This window comes from Pinus tabuliformis, chromosome 7, assembly GCF_031772625.1.
Source record: "Pinus tabuliformis cultivar Carrire ecotype Pingquan chromosome 7, CPIR1, whole genome shotgun sequence".
NCBI lineage: Eukaryota > Viridiplantae > Streptophyta > Pinopsida > Pinales > Pinaceae > Pinus > Pinus tabuliformis.
The window spans coordinates 1,085,850,876-1,085,870,582 of record NC_142293.1 but is presented as its reverse complement, the minus strand read 5'-3'; the positions used below and the strand labels follow the sequence as shown (position 1 = coordinate 1,085,870,582).

The following is a 19,707-nucleotide window of genomic DNA, read 5'->3' as shown; positions in this document are numbered from 1 at the left end:
CTTCTCCTATTGTGTCATATTTGTAAATCCTTCAATCCTATCCCAAGTTGTTCTTAAGGGGGGATGTTAGGATATTCCGACACATAGGATATAGTTAAGTTCAACTTGGTCTAGTATAGAGTTAGGTTAGAGTTAGGTAAAGTGTGTTTCTTTACCGTTGTACATTTTGTAACTTACAATCCGACGGTCACGATATGTAGTGATCCGACGGTTCACTCTCACCTCGGTATTACCGACACTTGATCCGTGGCTTGACACCCGATTGGTCCATGAGTTCTATTTAAAGCGCATGGAGGGTCATTGTTCGGGTAATCCGTGCATGAGAGAAGCTTATGTAAATTTTCATTCTTTGATTAATAAATTGCCTGTAGTACCCACGTTGGGACAGGCCGTGGACTGTTTCCCTCCTTGCACTCTGAGGGTTTTAACCACGTCAAAAATACTGGTGTATTGATTTGAGATCTGGTTGTGAGCGGTGTCCTTTTGGTATTCTTTCTGTGGAACTTACCCTGTATATTCCTACAATGGTGGGAATGGCATCAACGTTGCAATGGACCTTTCCGGGCTTGGACCAAATTCAAAAAAGCTCTTACAGACCGCTTTGACCAGGAATCTTGTTTTTTGGGTCGTCTTACTAAGCTCCGACAAACTGGCACAGTGGATGAATATATTACAGCCTTTGAAGCCTTAGCCTTCTGCACTTGGGGTCTCTCAGATGTGTTCTACACAGAATGTTTTATCAGCGGTCTTAAAGAAGCCATAAAAGCCCAAGTCCTAATGCACCACCCTCCCACATGGACGGAGGCTTGCAAGGCAGCTCGTAACGTGGAACGTGCATTAGCAGCCCAGTATAGTCGCCCAACTTTCTCCGCTAAAGGTCGCCCCCCACAGGCTCCCAACACGACTCAAACACTTAAGGTCCAAAAGGTGTCACCTGCAGAAATGGCCGAAAGAAGAAAGCAAGGATTATGTTACTACTGTGACGAAAAATACTCCCCGGGTCATAAATGCAAGGAGCCCAAATTTTTTCAAATTGATGCCACTGACTACAGCTCATCAGAGGAAGATCCACCACTTGAGGAACATGAGGAGCTAGAAGAGGACAACCAAAAGGACAATGTCTCTAACGAACCAGTTATTTCACTGCATGCTTTGGCAGGGATTTCTTCACCTCAAACTCTCAAAATCAGAGGTTTTATTAAACATCGCCCAGTGGTAGTCTTGATTGATAGTGGAAGTACACATAATTTCATCCATCAAAAAGTCGCGGAAGCAGTGCATTGTTTTGTACGAGCAGTTTCTAACTTCCAAGTCCAAATTGTGGATGGGGGGCACAATGAAATGTGAAGGCCGTTGTGAAAATGTCAAACTTCAAATGGGCGATTATCAGTTGAAAACCCACATGTTTGCCATACACATGGGAGGATGCGACATTGTCCTCGGCGCTGAATGGCTCCGCACCCTTGGGCCAATCACAATGGATTTCCAGGAGTTATATATGAGTTTTAAGCAGAACAACTCCACACATACCCTCCGCGGACTCTAGGCGAGAGCTCCCTCTATCATCAGCTCGCATAGGATGGAAAAATTGCTAAAAAAGGGCCATCATGGAGTTATAGCTCAATTTAATGTCATCCAGGGAGTCGAAACCAAGTCTCTGCCGATTCATCCTGAGATGCAACAGATTTTAAATAACCATCTGTCGGTCTTTGACAAGCCTCATGAGCTTCCACCCTCGAGAGGGGAACATGATCATAGCATCACCTTGGTTCCAGGGGCCCAACCCCCAAATGTGCGCCCATACAAGTATCCGTTCACCCAAAAGAATGAAATAGAAAAAATAATCAAGGAACTTTTGGAAGCAGGTGTCATTCGTCCCAGCATTAGTCCTTATTCATCATCGGTGGTCATGGTGCTCAAGAAAGATGGGGAGAGGCGGATGTGTCCAGACTTCAGGGCCCTCAATAAATTGATAGTCAAAGATAAATTTCCCATTTCGGTGGTTGATGATTTGCTGGATGAACTCAATGGGGCTCAATTCTTCACTAAGTTGGATCTTCGCTCGAGCTACCACCAAATTCGCATGAAGGAAGTCGACATTCCAAAGATTGCTTTCAGAACTCATGAAGGCCATTATGAGTTCCTGGTCATGCCATTCGGTCTTTGTAATGCCCCCTCTACTTTTCAGAGCCTTATGAACCACATTCTCAAACCATATCTCGGGAAATTTGTCCTTGTCTTCTTCGATGACATCCTCATCTATAGTTGCACTTGGGCCGCACATCTTCAGCATGTAGATCTACTCTTGAAACTGCTCCGCAAGCATAAATTATTTGTCAAGATGTCCAAGTGTTCGTTTGGCATGGAAGAAGTTGAGTATTTGGGCCACATTGTGGGGCGTGAAGGTGTCAAGGTGGACCCCAAAAAGATCCAGGCAATGCAGGATTGGCCTCAACCTAAGACCTTGAAGAGCTTGAGAGGATTTTTGGGTCTCACAAGCTATTATCGTAAATTTGTCCGCAACTATGGTCGCATAGCGAAGCCCCTCACTCAACTCCTGAAGAAAAATTCATTCTTCTGGAATGAGGAAGCACAACAGGCATTTACAGCTCTCAAAAATGCCATGTGTTCCACTCCAGTCTTAGCACTACCTGACTTCACCAAATCTTTTGTCATTGAATGTGATGCTTCGGGTACAGGTATTGGGGCGGTCTTAATGCAGGAAGGGTGACCTTTGGCCTTCACAAGCCAACAACTAAGTGGGAAGAATCTGGGCCAATCTACCTACGAGAAGGAAATGATGGCCATCTTACATGCAGTAGAGACCTGGCGACCTTACTTATTGGGGCGACGTTTCCAAATCCGCACAGATCATCACAGTGTTAAATATTTTTTGGAGCAACACCTATCCTCCCCACAACAAAATAAATGGCTCACCAAAATGCTGGGATATGATTATGAGATCATTTACAAGAAAGGGAAAGACAATAGTGTAGCAGATGCATTATCTCGCCAATTTGAGGAGGAAAGTACTCTGCTAGAAATTTCCCTCCCCATTCCAGAATGGATTGAAGAGGCTCGCAAGGAATGGTTTTCACATCCCAGGCTCTCCCAACTCATTTCTTAATTGCAGGTAGATCGAAATTCCACCAAGGGCTACTCGTGGCAGGATGAGATTCTTCGCTACAGGGACAGAGTCGTAATAGCACCAACATCCACCCTCAAAAGTCGCATTTGGCAGAATTGCACTCATCCCCCATTGCAGGACATTCAGGCTTTCAGAAGACGTATGCTCGCACCAGAAGATCATTTTTTTGGACAGGCATGAAAAATGGACATCCTTACTTTCGTAGCAGAATGCGATGTCTGTCAACGCCACAAAGGGGAGACCGTCAACACACCAGGCACATTACAACCGTTGCCCATCCCGGCATCAATTTGGACGGAGGTTTCTATGGATTTCATTACATGTCTTCCAAATTCAGGAAACAAGTCAATCATCATGGTGGTTGTGGACAGACTTTCGAAGTATGCTCATTTATGCGCCCTACCCCACCCGTTTACACCGACTTTGGTTGCTCAATCTTTCATGGATCAAATCTTCAAATTGCATGGCATGCCCACTTCTATTGTGTCCGATTGCGACCCGATCTTCACCAGTAATTTTTGGCAGGAACTCTTCAAGATACAAGGCACTCAACTAAAACTCAGTACTTCCTATCATCCGCAAATGGATGGTCAAACTGAAGCGGTCAACAAATGTCTAGAAACCTACCTTAGGTGTTTCACTTCAGAAAAGCAACATCTTTGGGTACAGTGGTTACCTCTGGCTAAATGGTGGTATAACACCAACTATCATGCCACCACCAAAATGACTCCCTATGAAGCAGTATATGGTCAACTTCCTCCTTCCCCTACTTCTTATATCAAGGGGTGCTCAAAAGTACAAGCAGTGGATCAACTCCTACAACACCGCGCAACCATGCTCGCCCATCTTAGAGAGAATCTTCATCAAGCTCAAAACCGCATGAAGCAACAGGTAGACCAACATCGCTCAGAGCGCCAATTTCAAGAAAGGGATTAGGTCTTTTTGATGCTGCAACCATATAAGCAAACATCACTCAAAGACAAGGGTTGTCAGAAACTATCCCCCAAATTCTACGGACCATATCAAGTACTTCAGCGCATTGGAGAAGTGGCTTACAAGTTGGCTTTGCCACCTACTGCAAAAATCCATCCAGTTTTCCATGTCTCATGCCTCAAGAAAGTGATTGGGAACAATTGCAGAATTCAAACCAGTCTACCTGAATTGGACGAAGAAGGGTCAATCTGGCTCCAACCTGAACAGGTCCTAGACACACGAGACAGGCACCTGCGGGGCCGCATGATTAGGGAAGTCCTCGTCAAGTGGAAAGACACCTCTCCGGAAGATGCAACTTGGGAACCAACCACTATTCTTCAGCAGTTTCTGCAGCTTCAACCTTGAGGACAAGGCTAGTCTTAAGGGGGAGGGCATGTTAGGGTCCCACCCTAACCCCCTTATTTATGTAATGGGATCGAGTCATAGTCAAGAGTCAATAAAGCCCATATTAATAATTGTAAGTGGTTAACCCGCAATTAATGACGGGACCACAGTTAGTTGCAAATGGGTCGTAGTATTAGATAGATGGTATTAATAAAACCCATGGTATTGATCCGTGGTATTGCATGTATGAGTCATATATAAAGGATAGAGACTCCCTGCGAGGAGCATCATGTCTTATTTTGTATCGAGCTCTCCTCTATTGGAGGTTGCCCCCTCGAAAAGGCCAGTGAACATTGCTTTCTGAATAATAAAATATTTGTTGTTGTCTCTCACTATTCTATGTTCTAGGTATCTTTCTTCGCATATTTTGTATTTGGGTATCTTTTTGCAGGTTAAGAGCATAACAACTATAGCACACCTTTGGTAACCCTTCTTGAAGTCTTGAAGTAGGCTATGTTAAAGTCGTTGAGTTTAAGGAAAAACTGAGGTATGCATGTTATCGTTTGAACTATCTAAAGATTGCATATAACAAAGGGGAAAAATTGAAGTTGTTTGAATGTTGTATTTGGGTCATTGGCCTTGGTATAGTAGCCTAAGAATTTATTTATTTTGACCTTTGATTCTATAGGGTGGCAGGGTGGTGCTAGGAAACGAAGATGTAGCTCCCTTCAAGAGGTCGTCGCCTCCTTCCAGTGAGAGTTGGTAAATCTTGGGGTTGTAGCCCTTCCAGTTGTAGTTAGTCAACCAGAAGTTGTAGCTTCCCTTGTAATATATAAATTATTCATATAATTCTTGTGTACTCCTCACATGATCTGATTGGTAATGCTCGTGATACTTAAATTGTTGAAATTTAAGAAATACTAATTCACCCCCTCTCAGTGTTTCCAACAATATAATCATGTTTACATTAATGAAAATAATCATTTGCGAGTCATTCCTTGGCCTGACATGGTATATTCACCCCCCTTCAGTATTTCCAACAATATAATCATGTTTACATGAATGCAAATAATCATTTGGGAGTCATTCCTTGCGCCTGACATGGTATCAGAGCCTAGTTTAGGTGCCTCTACCCTGCTCAGTGCCTAACCTCTCTCCATCAGTTTTGTCTTTGTCGCAGTCCTCAGAAACATTCACTCTGCCACCCCTGCCAAGTTGCAGACCTGCATGTGCCATTTCAAGTTAACTCCTATATAATATCCCCATTTAAATTCATTTTAATTTCTAGGAAATTATTATATGAAATTTCTTTAGGAATAGCACATAATAATTCTTACAGAAAATTCGATCAATTTAAAATCAATAATTGTAAAGTTTGCCGACAAATTCCATTCTATAACCCCAGTTATGTATTTATTTATTATTAAGAGGGAAATTACATCAAAAGTTCATAGAACTTGACAAATAAATTGTTGGAGAATGTAGTAGGGAGGCTATTAATTCAATTTTTCCTTATTCCTTAATATTTGCTTGTTAACTTTAGTTATCTTCTTGTGTTTCTTTATTAGATCTTTTCATCAAAAAAATATCAAGAGAAAAACAGTAAAGACAATGAAATTAGGCTCCAAGCCAGGCCAAACCCCTCCAAGGGGAAAACCCAGAAAAATCTCTTCTCTTCTTATAGAATCTGCTGCAAATGAGAAGACCAAGACCCAAACCTCAAGACCAAAGCTTCCTCCAGCACCAAGTTAGCCCTCCAATAAGCCCTTCCAATTAGGTCAAAGTCCAGCCAAGTAAACAAGAGTCAAACCCTTCCAGAATAACACCAAACTCAGAATTTTGGCCCCCAATTTCAATATTTCGGACTTGCAGTAGGTCTACAACTTCAGCCCCTGCAACAGCTCAGAATCTTCACATGTATGAGAGAAAACTAGGGAGAACCTTGACCAAAACTTTGATTTTTCTTCCTCCTAGCTTCAGTGCCTCTTCTCCTTACCTTTCTTGTATTCCTTCTTGGATTTCGCACCTTAGATCAAACTTCTTGATTGCAGATCGAACTTGTTGCCAAATGAGGTCGAACAGCTTCTATTTATACTCATCTGTGGAGGTCGAATAGCCCTCTCTAGGATGACTTGTCTCTGGCAGGGCGGACTTGTTCTAGGAGACTTATTTTGACTGTCTTGACTCAAAATAAATTCTTTTACATGGTACAACTTGCCCAGATTGGTCTTATATACATGACATTGACCCTCTTGACTCATGACAATAGATCTAATGACATGACAAACCTTAGAAGCATGAAGAACATTCTTTACCTAGAAGATCAATCAAAAGATGCATGAAAGCCATGCTTTAAAATAATAATTTTTATTTCTTCTTTTGCTTATTACATAAGATATACAGATTGACATGAGTACAATGACAATTACGAAAACTGAAACTAGTTACATTTTCCAACATAAATAAGCTGGAGAAATATTCTCTGGCTAGATTCCCTGATCTACAGTTGTGTGTTGCTTCAAACTTCCAACCAATGTTCCAAAATCTCGATCTTGTTAAGCACCAATGAGGAATCTGATTTGATCCCTCCTCTTCAAGTGGCTAGGGTATATCTCTCAATACTGAAACCCCTCCTGATTGGATAAGCTAGGGTGGATCACTTTCCACTGAAACTAACCCTCTACATAATATGGGCTCTCACCCAAACAAGCTCTAAGAGCTCAACTCAACAACAACAAAAAAATAATCCCAAATGCATGCCTAAGGAGTGAGCTCTCATCTCCTTTAATAATCATGGACTATTAGAATACCATGGGTAAATAACAAGGGTCATCTGAATACCATGGGTCTTTTCTTCTTTTATTAAAATGATTTATAATATTTATTTTTCATTAGTCACATTTTAATTAACTAATTCTCTCATAGTGCATAATTCATTTTAATTTGTAACCCAAGCTACTGAGATACTCTCCTCCTCCAATGTCTAGAAAAAGGGGCATTACAATCCTCCCTTCCCAAAGTTGCTTGTTATCAAGCAATTCATACACCTATACCAGGGTCCCAAACAAGTCTGAAGAACCCCTATTGTATTACTAAAATGGAATCTGGAATCTATATGCCAAGAATAATTCCTAAACCACAAATGAATCTGAAGGAGGCTCCACTATACTTTTGTTGCATCAATAGGATACTATCAATCCTTGTGCCTCCTACCTGCCAGTTGTGTTCCCCTACTTGGCCAAGCCCTGCCATACAAGAGGCTAATCCACCTGAATCCCATTGTGAAATAGGGAATCTAGCATCCCCAATGCTCAAGAACTCCAACTGTGTTATACACCTAGCTAAAAGTAATCTCTCATAAATTTCCCATTTGATAAGGTACCAACTCACAATCTCCCTCCACTCTAATTGTTAGGGACCTCCATCATAGTAGATGTCAACTACCACCATAACACCTCGGAAGTCCCTAACTTACTAGAAAGTTTTTCTCCCACAAGTCATCAACAACCCCTAAAACAGACCTATTCTTGCTCAAATTGTACAAGAATTGTGACAACGCTCAGGGCAACGATTGTCACTCTAATCCATGCCCTCTCTCTTTAAGTTGTCTCCTAATTGCAGGCTAAGGTGGGTAGTCCCTATGGATGAGATGATAAACAACTTGCTAGGAACCAACAAGTTAAGGAGACACAACTCAATGGCCTGGCACTTGGTTGGGACTTAAGAGGCAAGTATGATTATTAAGCACCACTTGATTAGATTTATTGAGAGTGTAAGTTAGAGACCATTGCCTTTAAAATTTATTACATGCACAATATAGATTAGATTCCAAGTTACCGGATGAATAGTTGTTGCAGGATGCAAACTCTATCCTATATGAACTGTAGGACCTAGACCTATGTGAAATACAAGTTCTTTGTTACTTTTAATTATCTGCCTACCCTAGATGAATCCTTCTCCTCAATTCTTTTGAAGCTAGTCTCGAATGCAAGTTGTAGAGAGAAGTCCAAGGGAAGGAGGCTAAGGCCTAATTAACAATACCTTTCATGGAGTTCTAACCACCTAAGTGCCTCCATTCCTAAAAGGGATTTCCCACAAGAGAACTGCAAGGTCACCTATGTTAACTACAAATGAGGGTCTAAATCTCTCAAATTATGTGAAGAAATTGGTCCTAGCTTTTTACAACCAAGCTTATGCTTGGAGGTATATTTTATAAATGCACTTCTACCCAGAATGTAATTCAAGATGTGAGTGATTACTTCAGTGAGACTATTAAATGAATCAAATGTTTCAAAATTACTTGAAACAAGATGCTCACAATGATATGTAAAATGGCAAGAGTAATTAATGAAGCACTTAAAGAACAATTAAAGGTTATCTCAATGAAACAAGACTAGCAATTCCAATGAAACAAAATTAGCAATTCCAATTACTTAAGAGCAGCTTGTTAGAGCTTGTTAATGTGCTAGTGCCCAAGCTAGAAGGTAGCCCTAAGACTAGCGGCTAGGCCTCAAAAGTCTAGAATGACAATGAAATGGAAACATAAGCCTCCAAAGCTTTTTCGCAATGGACAATGAACCTGCAAAACTAATGATTAGCCAATCAACTCAATTTCATGGATCAGTGGCAAAAATATGATGAGAAACCACTCCAAACCCTTGCCAAAAATCATTTTACGTCTACAAAACAAATTATTAGCCCTTAAAATCACATGCAAAGATGAAATTAGGCCCCTTTAAGCCTACGGCTAACTTCCAAAGGTCACTTAGGGGTTGTGGGTAGGGCTAAAGGCCCTAGAAAGCCTTGCAGCCAAGCCAATTTGGCCTCAAACCCCAACGGCTAGGTGAAAAAGGTCTCCCAGGCCCACGGCTAGGCTAAAAAAGCCAAAAAATGTTGAATGGAAACCCAAAAATGATCACAACCTTGCAAAGAAACCTTCTGTTGAGAAAAAGCTTGCACAAACCCTAGTTTCTTCAGTGAATATGCCCTTCAAGGCTAGAGGCCTCCTTAATGCTTGCAATATTAGTCCCCTAGCCTTCTAGGCTGGGTGAGGTTTGGGGCCTTCAAAAAATGGGTTTCTACCTTGACTTGAACATAACCAACCTACAAAAATGTTGAAGAATCTAGGGCAATTAGATTAATAAGATTCTTCTCGCCATGATAACTATTTGTGACGTACTTTTAATTTTTCTTATTAGCTCAATCTTTGCTTGTTAATATTAGAGTGTGTTTTCTTACTTTAACAAATAGTTACCGAAACAAAAGACACAAGAACACAAGATGTTGGTTTTCTACCAGGGCCAAAACCTCTCACTCTTTGAGAGGAAAACCCACACAAATTCTTCTTATAGAGATTCCAATTGACGAATACCAAGACCATGACCCTTGACCTATTTAGCCACTCCAAGACCAAGACACCAATCCTATTCTTTGTCATTGTTGAGATCATCGTCACTACTTCTGAATTCATCATTGCTGCAACACTGAGGCCTTCATTATTGCACCACCGAGATCATTACTGTTGCATCATTGTTGCACCTTGTTGCACCGAGATCATTACTGCATCATTGTTGCACCACCGAGATCTTCATCATAACAATGAGATCTTCTACACTGAGATATGAGAGTTGCACTGAGATCTTCATCATAACAATGAGATCTTCTACACTGAGATATGAGAGTTGCACAAAGATCTTCATCAACATCATGACCGAGACCATGAATACCACTATGCCGAGATCATGATTGTGTCTAGAATGTATGCTGAGATAGAGTGTGTCACTGTCGGATCACCGAGATCCTCATCATCACAAGTATGTCGAGACTGTAGGGAGACAAGTCCGAGCCTCACTATGGGATCACCAAGATCCTCTTCATCACAAATATGTCGAGACTTGCAAGGAGACAAGTTTGGGCCCTTTTCTATGGCATCTGAGACTGTGAGGATGCCGAGACTGCATCTTTGTGGTACCCAACCGAAAAACACAGAAATATCCACATACTACACCATGGACAGAGTTCCGAAATTACCTCACTGTGGCATTCAAAACACTTTTCTTTGACAGCCATCTGAAACTTTAGAAGGATCCGAGTTTTGTACTTTACTTATGCGAAGATCCTAGCTGGGTATATATAGTAATTTGTCCAGATATTAAGCCAACGTGTTAGTATGAATAGATGTGTATATTGATAGAAGCCGACATGATCTTCCTTTAATTCAATTTGCAGGCCGACTTCTTCAAGACAGATTGTCCTTGTCCTTGGAGAGCTTCTAGACATTTCTATAGACTTGAATACATTAAACATGGGCTCAAGAAGAGCTCTTCATACATGACATTAATTCTAGACTCTAAATGACAAATCCTATTATTCTAAAATCACTTGCTCATGAAACCCATGAAGCAAGTTTACAATAATAATTTTGTCTTCTTTATTACATCATTTATATCAGTCATAATTACATGTCATTATGAAGATCGAACCTAGTTACACTTTCCTCAACACTCCCTCTTAACTAAGGAGGTATTCATAATGGTACATGGTCATTCTCAATCTGAAGAATTTCTCATAAGAAGAATCGGATTGGTAATCCATCTGTATAGCATCATAGTAACCAACGTTGTTTCCATAGCAAGGCCTTGACTGATAGCTCTATCTTTCATTAGATCAGAGCACAAAGTTGGAGAGACCAATGACTATAACCACCTTCATCATTGTCTCTCAAGGTACATACCCACCCGGGTGTTCACTGAGTATGACCTTCTAGGACTATTCTTATCTTGGGTTCCCAGCCCTCAAAGAATATCGGTCCTCTTGCCTACTCTTATCTTGGATGCCCTACACATCCTCAAAGAGCATCAGATGCCAGATGATTACCCAATCCTCCATTCTTTCTTCCCAAGTGAAGACAAGAATGTTGTGTCTATCTCTCCCTCTCAACTAGGGAATATATTCCCATTCATGTAAAGGAATGTACCCAAGCTCCTTCTGACCAAGAACTTGCCCAATCTCCCTCTTAATTAGGGACTTGTCAAAGCTCCCTCTTAACTAGGAACTCTCCTTTGCATCAACATCTTTTTCTTTGTGGGTCCTTCCATTGCTTGATCAATTTCTTTCCTTGATGTCAAGAAATTCAGTGGAGCTTTTTCCTTGTAGGGCATTAGCCATCGATCACTTTCCTCCTTGGTTCGTCATGTCATTCCTTTCTTCATGGAAAGTGGCCTTCTTGGTATAGATTTGGAACCTTCTTCATATGGCTACTTCTTTCTCATCATGCTTCTTTCAGGAATTTCCATTCACCACATGAATGCTAGTTGCACTTGTGCTTACAACTCTTGTTCCAATAGCCCTACATGAACTCATCCAGATATCATTCAAGAAATCAAAACATAACATTAAATCAAAGAGTACCTTACGAGATGACTCTTCATCATGACATCTTCCGGTAGGTATCAGCATCCTGCATACATATTGACACATCTCCCAAAGATATCCATTGTCAAGGGTCTCCATCTTATTCGGGCTTCCTATCAGAGTCTTCATATCTTTCCGGGATATTTTCTAGTCAAATCCTCTTGGTCTTTTGGATGTTGATCACCTTCATCATGGTTATATATCTCATGATCCCTTCCTTTCTTACACAATCCATTCCCAAGAGTTCTCCCAAAGGGTAAGCATGCCTGCAAATGCATGGAAGCTACTCCATCAAGATTATTTCTCAACATTTCTAGGCTTCAACATGCTGTAGCCATCTCCTTGAAGAGGGAATTCAACATTTAGAGGGCCTTTAGCCAACCCCAAGTGCAACTTAGTGCCACATGGCATCATTCTAACAGGGGCATTCCTCGGTTTATACTCATTAACCCTTTTGCATTCCACATGTCATGCTCTTGACCTCCAATACGTGTCAAGTGTGCCATAATAGGACTGCATGCTGAGATATGGCTCCATAAAAGCCTCCATCAAGCCAAAAATACTACACCATTATTCTTACCATTCGAATGATGATGAATGGTGCTTGAAGACAACAATTGTACATCCTCCAAGTCTCTCCCCACAACCTATAACTACCACTGAACTCCAAAATACTTGTGTTGTGTTAGTGAGAGAAGAAAGCCCATGAAAATACAAAATGGCCCTTGCATTTTCAAAGCTTAACTTGGTGGAACTTGTATGGCAGTTCCACCCTACAATTGAAAAGTTTGGTGAAACGAGTCTTTCATAGGTTGTGAACAATAACCCCGCAAAGAGGTCTTGGACCACCTATAGTTTCATACACTGTCAAGACAAACAATTGAATGTAAACAGGGCAGAGAGCTTGGTTTATGTGCCTTACAACTTGTGGTTGTTCTCCCATTATCGTGAGAATGCAAAGGTGGATAAATCATATAAGATTTGGGACAAGTTACAATCATCCAAAGGATTTAATGGGTGGAACATTGGCTTTGGAAAACATGGACACTGCTCTTTTGATGATGATGATGATGATGATTGTATTGAGATGCCACCCCCACCTATTGCCATTTTCAACCCAACCAGGACTCCAACTGTCGGAGCCTTAGGTCCAACTATGTCTTCACAGCTACCCCCATGTCCATAACTACATAGGTATCATGGTAATCATGCTTTTGCCAAGAGGAAGGAGCAATAGAGTTTTTGTGAATAATCATCTCCTTTTTTCACTTAGTATCATATAAGAGTTTTCAATTTCCAGAATTCAGTTTCTAATATCTGTTTTGGAAATTAAACAAATGGTCTGTTTCCTAAACATAACTCTTTTGCCATGATGTCCTATTTCACAATTCATAGTCTACTCTTATTTAATAGTAGTTTAAGTCTTCGTAATTTTATAATTTGTAACTGCATTTGCAATATGGTTGACATTATCTATGTGGGCACTAAATAGTTGATGCTCCGTGTCTAATCTAGATTCTACCATGACGACATGTTTACAACATCATAATAATGTAGACAAGTAGCATACATATCTATGTTTTAATCCTTTTAGCAACTAATTTGGTATTCGGCATGAGTGAGAAACTACTCTGCTCTCAATGCCGTGCCTCTGTTTTTCAAAACAAGGTAAAAAGAAAACTAAAAGTTGGATCTTAAAGGGTTAGCTATGCGGATCTGGTGATATATTAAATCAACTCACTATATTTTAATCACAATATTACCACAAGTTCGAAAATATCATAATATTTTGAGGCAGGTACTATCACCAACTTGCAAAAATTACAATAACAACAATATTTTTGCAACATTTTCAACACTGATCTCAACTATAACCAGCATAGAAACTGACAGAACTTTAAATTTGCAAGGATCTGATTTCCACAAAATTATGAATGCTGAACCAAGGAAAAAATAATGTGGTCCTTGACAGCCAGTAAAAGTGAGTATAAATAGCTCTCTCGTTTATAGTGCCTAGTTATTTAATGGAAAAAACAGGATCCTTTCCAATACTTATAACAAGCTTGTCAATGGGATTCTCGAGATGTATGTAGTTTCTAGTCCCTTTGATATAGTTAGGTCTCTAGCGGATATTAAAATCAATATCAATTACTATTTCTATTTCTATAAAATATGTTTACATTATGAATTTATGTACATAAAAATCTATTCTCTTTTAAAGTTGCACTTCATAGTAGATTTCTTGCAAACCTAAAAATCAGTTAGATATTTCTATTTCTATAAAATATGTTTACATTATGAATTTATGTACATAAAAATCTATTCTCTTTTAAAGTTGCACTTCATAGTAGATTTCTTGCAAACCTAAAAATCAGTTACAGAATTTCATATGAGACTAAAAGCTCTTAAAAGAGCTTGTACCATAAATCTAATAGATTTGACTCGGAAAAAACATATAGAAAGGAAGTCAGAGAAATTTAACACATTGCCATTCACTCCTTTAGATCATAGCCAACATGTAACAGAATTTATACAGGAACTATTTACTCTGCCTCTCAATTTTTGCTGCAACATGTTACTCAAAAGTGTTTATCATAACTACCATAAGATTTGAGCATACCTTATCATTCCACCAATATATTGACTCAATACCTGCACAGACAGGAAATTTCTGTCAAAAGTTTACCTTCGCTTTGTGGGTAAAAATATTTCAAACCAAAATTCATACACTATAGTGAATCCATGCTAAGCTTGCTTGGGGTTAAAAAATGCTGTTGCAAGCAATATGGCACTATGAAGCAGGCCTCCCTTCTTTAGCTATGTTTGGTGATAGAATCCAATTTTAAACTTCTAGGAAAGAAAAGACAGTGGACACAAGCTGACATTGATGCTCGCTTTCCTATAAAACCCATTTAAGGCATGCCAAACAGTTACCACTAAATATTGGAGTACAGATTTATAATTTCATACTTCTAGAATAAAAAACATATTGGACACAGCCTAACATTAATTCATTGTCTTAAAAAAATGATCTAAGACCTGCCAAACAATTACCCAATGCTCCACAAGGATGTGTCCCCCATGGTGAAAGGCATGTCCCCTGTTACCCAACAAAATGGATAACCCCATAGGAGAAAATTTTTCTCCCATCTTGGACAGCCAGCGAGCCAGCCAGCAGCCCTACACATTTGCTTGATGGTGGCAATATGCCAGTTCCTCCACCATCTGCACCAGCCATATACTTCTCACCATCCAGCATTCCTATTGAATAAAGGTGGGCTACCACTCAACAACTACTTTGATCATTTTGCAATCGAGAGCTTTTACTTAATGTTTTGGGATTTGAGGATGGATAAAGGGGTGACCTGGATGACTAACCAATCTTAATTGTAAATTTGTTCTCTCACCTTACCAGGGGGTTAATCTTTAGCCCTAGTCTAGTGGGACCTCCCCTAAGGCCTTAGGGTTACAGAAGGGGCACCATATAGAAGACCTAGATTGAAATAGCACGTTCATTCTCTCTTTTACAATACTTAACACTTTCCGTATCACATTATTAGCCCTAATACCAAATCCATTCTTCGGGTTTAATTGCCATTCGTTCATTGGGAGTTGGCACCATCTTATCCACATCCTTGAGTAGGGCTGGAAAACATTACCCTCGAGGTTAATGCAAATAAAAGAATCGAAAAGCATAATATGGCCACAATGAAAGAAAAAGAAAAGTCAAAATGCAAAAGATGGTTGGGACATGTTGTCGCTCAGATTGTATAGGCAATGTTTTAAAAACCGGAACCGGTGACCAGACTGTTGATTTGGGGTAGCATCAGATGTGCTCTAACCACGAAATTTGGTAGAGAGGTTGGGGCACATGAGATCTCCAATACCCAGAAAGGGTTTGGGCAGATTCTAAACAGATCAGGAGATATTAAAATAATTAATATTTTTAATGTAGTCCCTAAGTCTAAACTTAGGGAAAATAAAATATTAATGTGTATTAATAAGAATTTGTGTTAGAATGGTCCAAAAGACATGGATCAAGCTAGATCTAATATTATTTGTTGATTAGGGACTTAATCTCAGCCGTTGAGATGTCAATAGAAAAAGTATAAGAGAAGGCTTGAGGGGCACTTGGATAACATACTGACGGAGACCAGATAGTTCAATTTCTGGAGCAGGGTTTGCTGAGAAATTGAACCAATGATCTGGAGAGCCGTCAGGAGGCAACAAGTACGGAACAAAGAGACGAGAGATCAGCGCAGAAGAGGCAGACGCAGAGCTAAAGGAAGCCACGCAAAGGCAGCAGAGACTGCACAGAGCCAGAAGGGCCTGCGTCATCCACGCAGAGGCTGCAGGAGTGACGCAGAAGCCCAGAGAGGCTGCGCAGAGCCTCAGTAGGCTGACGCAGAGGGTTTCAGGTTGACGCAGAGGGTTTCAAGCTGTAGCAGAGGTCAGTAGGGCCTACGCTGGGTTTAGGAAAGTGTTGGAAGTTTGTCTATCTATGGGTAAGCCAGTTTGGCACCCTATTGTACAAGAAAATTGCTGAATAATAAAATCCTCCCTTGCTGCACCGGTTTTCCCACATTGGGTTTTTCCGGGGACATTAGTCCAAAATAACTGTGTCAATGTGTGCATATTTTTGTTTCTGTATTACGATGTGATATCTGCAGCAGTATTTATTTTAATGTTTGTTGAAGTAATTTCATGAATAACTTATGACGAAATAAGTAGGAAAAGTAAATCAGTTGCTACAGTGGTAGAATTTTCACATGGTATCAAAACAAGTAATCAGAGACAGAAAGGGAAAATCAGTTATGGGTCGAGACCACAATGTAGAGGCATCCACCTCAGGGGACTCACACAGATTTTCAGAAGATTGCACAAGAGAGAGAGAGATTTCGATTTCTCTATGTTGGCTTCCAGGTTGGAAGAAGAAGTGGCGTGCATGACTAGTGCTGCATCATCAGAAGTATGGTATATAGACAGTGGAGCCTCGTGGCATATGACGGGAATCAAGGAGTGTTTCTCAGAATATCGAGAAGAGAAAATGAACTTTTAGATCACCATGGGGAACAAGGCAAAGTGCACTCCAGTAGGAAAGGGTACCATAGTTTTTCAGACAGAATTGGGAGAGTGGTTTTGTGCCACAAATGTGCTGCATGTGCCAGGATTAGGGATGAACTTACTTTCCGTGTCACAACTACAAGGCAAGGGCTATGACATCTACTTCATCAAGGAAAAGGTATACGTCAAACACCCAAGCTGGAAAAAGAAAGTGCAGATCGGGATCAAAAGTAATCGGTTGTACAAATTAAAACTAGAATCTCCAATGGCACTAATAGGCAGTCATGGGGAGCAAGACTTGAACAAACTATGGTACAGAAGGATGGGTCACTTGCACCATGGAGCTCTGAGAATTCTCAAGAGCATTGTAACAGGAGTTCTCAATCTGAGTATGGAATGAGATGATGTATGTAGGGGATGCACTCTAGGAAAGTATGCCAAGGCGGCATTTCCTAGGAGCAACCACAGGGCCAAGAGTGTACTAGGATTGATACACTCAGATATCTGCAGACCTATGTCCGTCAAAGCTCTTAGCGGTGCTGAGTATTTCCTTACTTTCATTGATGACCACTCAAGGAAAACTTGGATATATTTTTTGAAAACCAAGGATGAGGTTTTCTGTCGATTCAAGGAGTTCAGGGCTCTAGTGGAGAATCTGACAAGTAAGAAAATAAAAGTCTTGAGCTTAGCTAATGGTGGAGAATATGTCGATATGGACTTCACTGATTTTTGCGCTAAGGAGGGCATCAGAAGAGAGTGGACAACTCCCTATAATCCGGAGCAGAAGCATGCAACACAGTTGTCTACGTTCAGAACAGGACTCCTCATCGGGCATTGAGCAAGATTACTCCAAAGAAAGTCTTCACTGGGAAGACACCTGAAGTCAGTCATTTCAGGATATTTGGGAGTTTGGCATATTTTCGCATACCCGAAGAAAAGAGGAAGAAGCTGGATCAGACTGCAGAAAAGGGGTATCTGGTAGGATATAGCGAGAACACTAAGGCATACAAGATCTATCTTCCAGGGAGCAGGTAGTAGTACGACGAGATATAAAGTTCATGGAGGACAGAGCTTTCAGAAGATCTTGCGAAATGCCTTCCAAGGAACAGTGGAAAAAGGATCCATTGGTCATGCCTCTTCAACCAACGGAAGTGAAGAATCCTTCCTCAGATCAGGAAGATTCTCAGGATGAGGAAGAGGAGCAAACAAAAGCACCTATTGGCAGAGGAAGAACCAGTAGGGAACTTCATCAGATTCTGCGTGATGCAGAGAACTTCATTGGAGAGCCAAGGAATAGTAAAAGGGAGCGAAAACAGCGAGACAGGTATCAGGTGTTAGTAGCTCAGGATGGAGAGCTTGCCAGCTTCAAGGAGGCAGCTCAGCATCAGGTCTGGCTAGATGTGATGGTGGAGGAGTATAACTCCATAATGGTAAACGATGTCTGGGAGGTGGTGTCAAGGCCTCAAGACAGATCTGTGGTAGGTTCAAGATGGATCTACATGATCAAATATGCTGCGAATGGCAGTATTGAAAAATACAAGGCCAGGTTTGTGGCTAAGGGGTATGCTGAAAAAGAAGGGATTGCCTATGAGGAAACCTTCGCCCAGTAGCTAGGTATACATCTATTAGGACCGTGATATCTCTTGCAACCCAGATGGGATGGGAGATCCATCAGATGGATGTCAAGACGACATTTCTGAACGGGGTAATATAAGAAGAAATATACATTGAACAACAAGAGGGCTTTGAAACTCATGAGAAGAAGTCTCATGTATGCAGACTGAAAAAAGCCTTGTATGCGCTGAAGTAGGCACCAAGAGCGTGGTATGGTCGAATAGATGGCTACCTGCAGAAGACGGGGTTTGTCAAGAGTGACGCGGATCTGAATCTCTACTATCTGGTTGTAGAGAACAAGCCACTTATCTTAGTATTATATGTGGATGATCTCTTCCTGACAAGATCATCCAGACCCATTGAAGACTACAAGAAGAATCTAGCCATAAAGTTCGATATGAAGGATCTGGGACGAATGCACTATTTTCTAGGGTTCGATGTTTGGCAGCAGAAAGGAGAAATCTTCCTTGGGCAAGGAAGGTATGCTACAGAAATTCTGAAAAGGTTCGGGATGGGAGACTGTAGATCTATGGCTACGCCAATGATCACCAAGTGGAAGAAGATTGATGCATCAGAAGACAAGGATGTCAATCCCACCCTATACCGACAGCTCATAGGGTCCCTGATGTATCTAGTATATACCAGGCCAGATATTTGCTATGCTGTCAACACCCTCAGTCAGTTCATGGTGGAACCAAAGAGGGCTCACTGGGCAGCAGCCAAGCACGCTCTCAGGTATTTACAGGGAACAGTTGATTATGGGCTCTTGTACAACAAGGGCAAGGATATCAGGTTGAGTGGATTTACTGATGCAGATTGGACAGGAAGTTCAGTGGATCGGAAAAGTACCTTTGGATACTGTTTCAACATTGGATCAAGAATAACCTCCTGGTGCAATAGGAAACAGAAGTCTGTGGCTCTAAGCTCGTCTGAGGCAGAATATATGGCAGCAAGCACAGCTTCGTGTGAGGCCATATGGCTTAGAAAACTGTTGGTAAACCTATTCAGAGGAAATATGGAGGTGACTAGGATCATGTGTGATCATCAGAGTTGCATCAAACTCTCTGAGAATCCAGTGTTTCATGATAGGTCAAAGGCTAAAGCATATTGATATCCGGTGTCACTTTGTCAGAGATTGTGTCCAACGTGGA

General features: G+C 40.9%; 1 protein-coding gene across 1 annotated transcript in view; it reads right to left on the bottom strand.

Annotated features, from left to right (window-relative positions):
- The window catches only part of LOC149251342 (protein CutA 1, chloroplastic-like), a 245,977-nt gene that overhangs the window by 20,868 nt on the left and 205,402 nt on the right, over window positions 1-19,707 (bottom strand). The window contains exon 4 of the mRNA XM_089459358.1: window positions 14,499-14,530. Coding sequence (XP_089315484.1) covers window positions 14,499-14,530 — 32 coding nt within the window. The remainder of the gene's footprint in view (window positions 1-14,498; window positions 14,531-19,707) is intronic.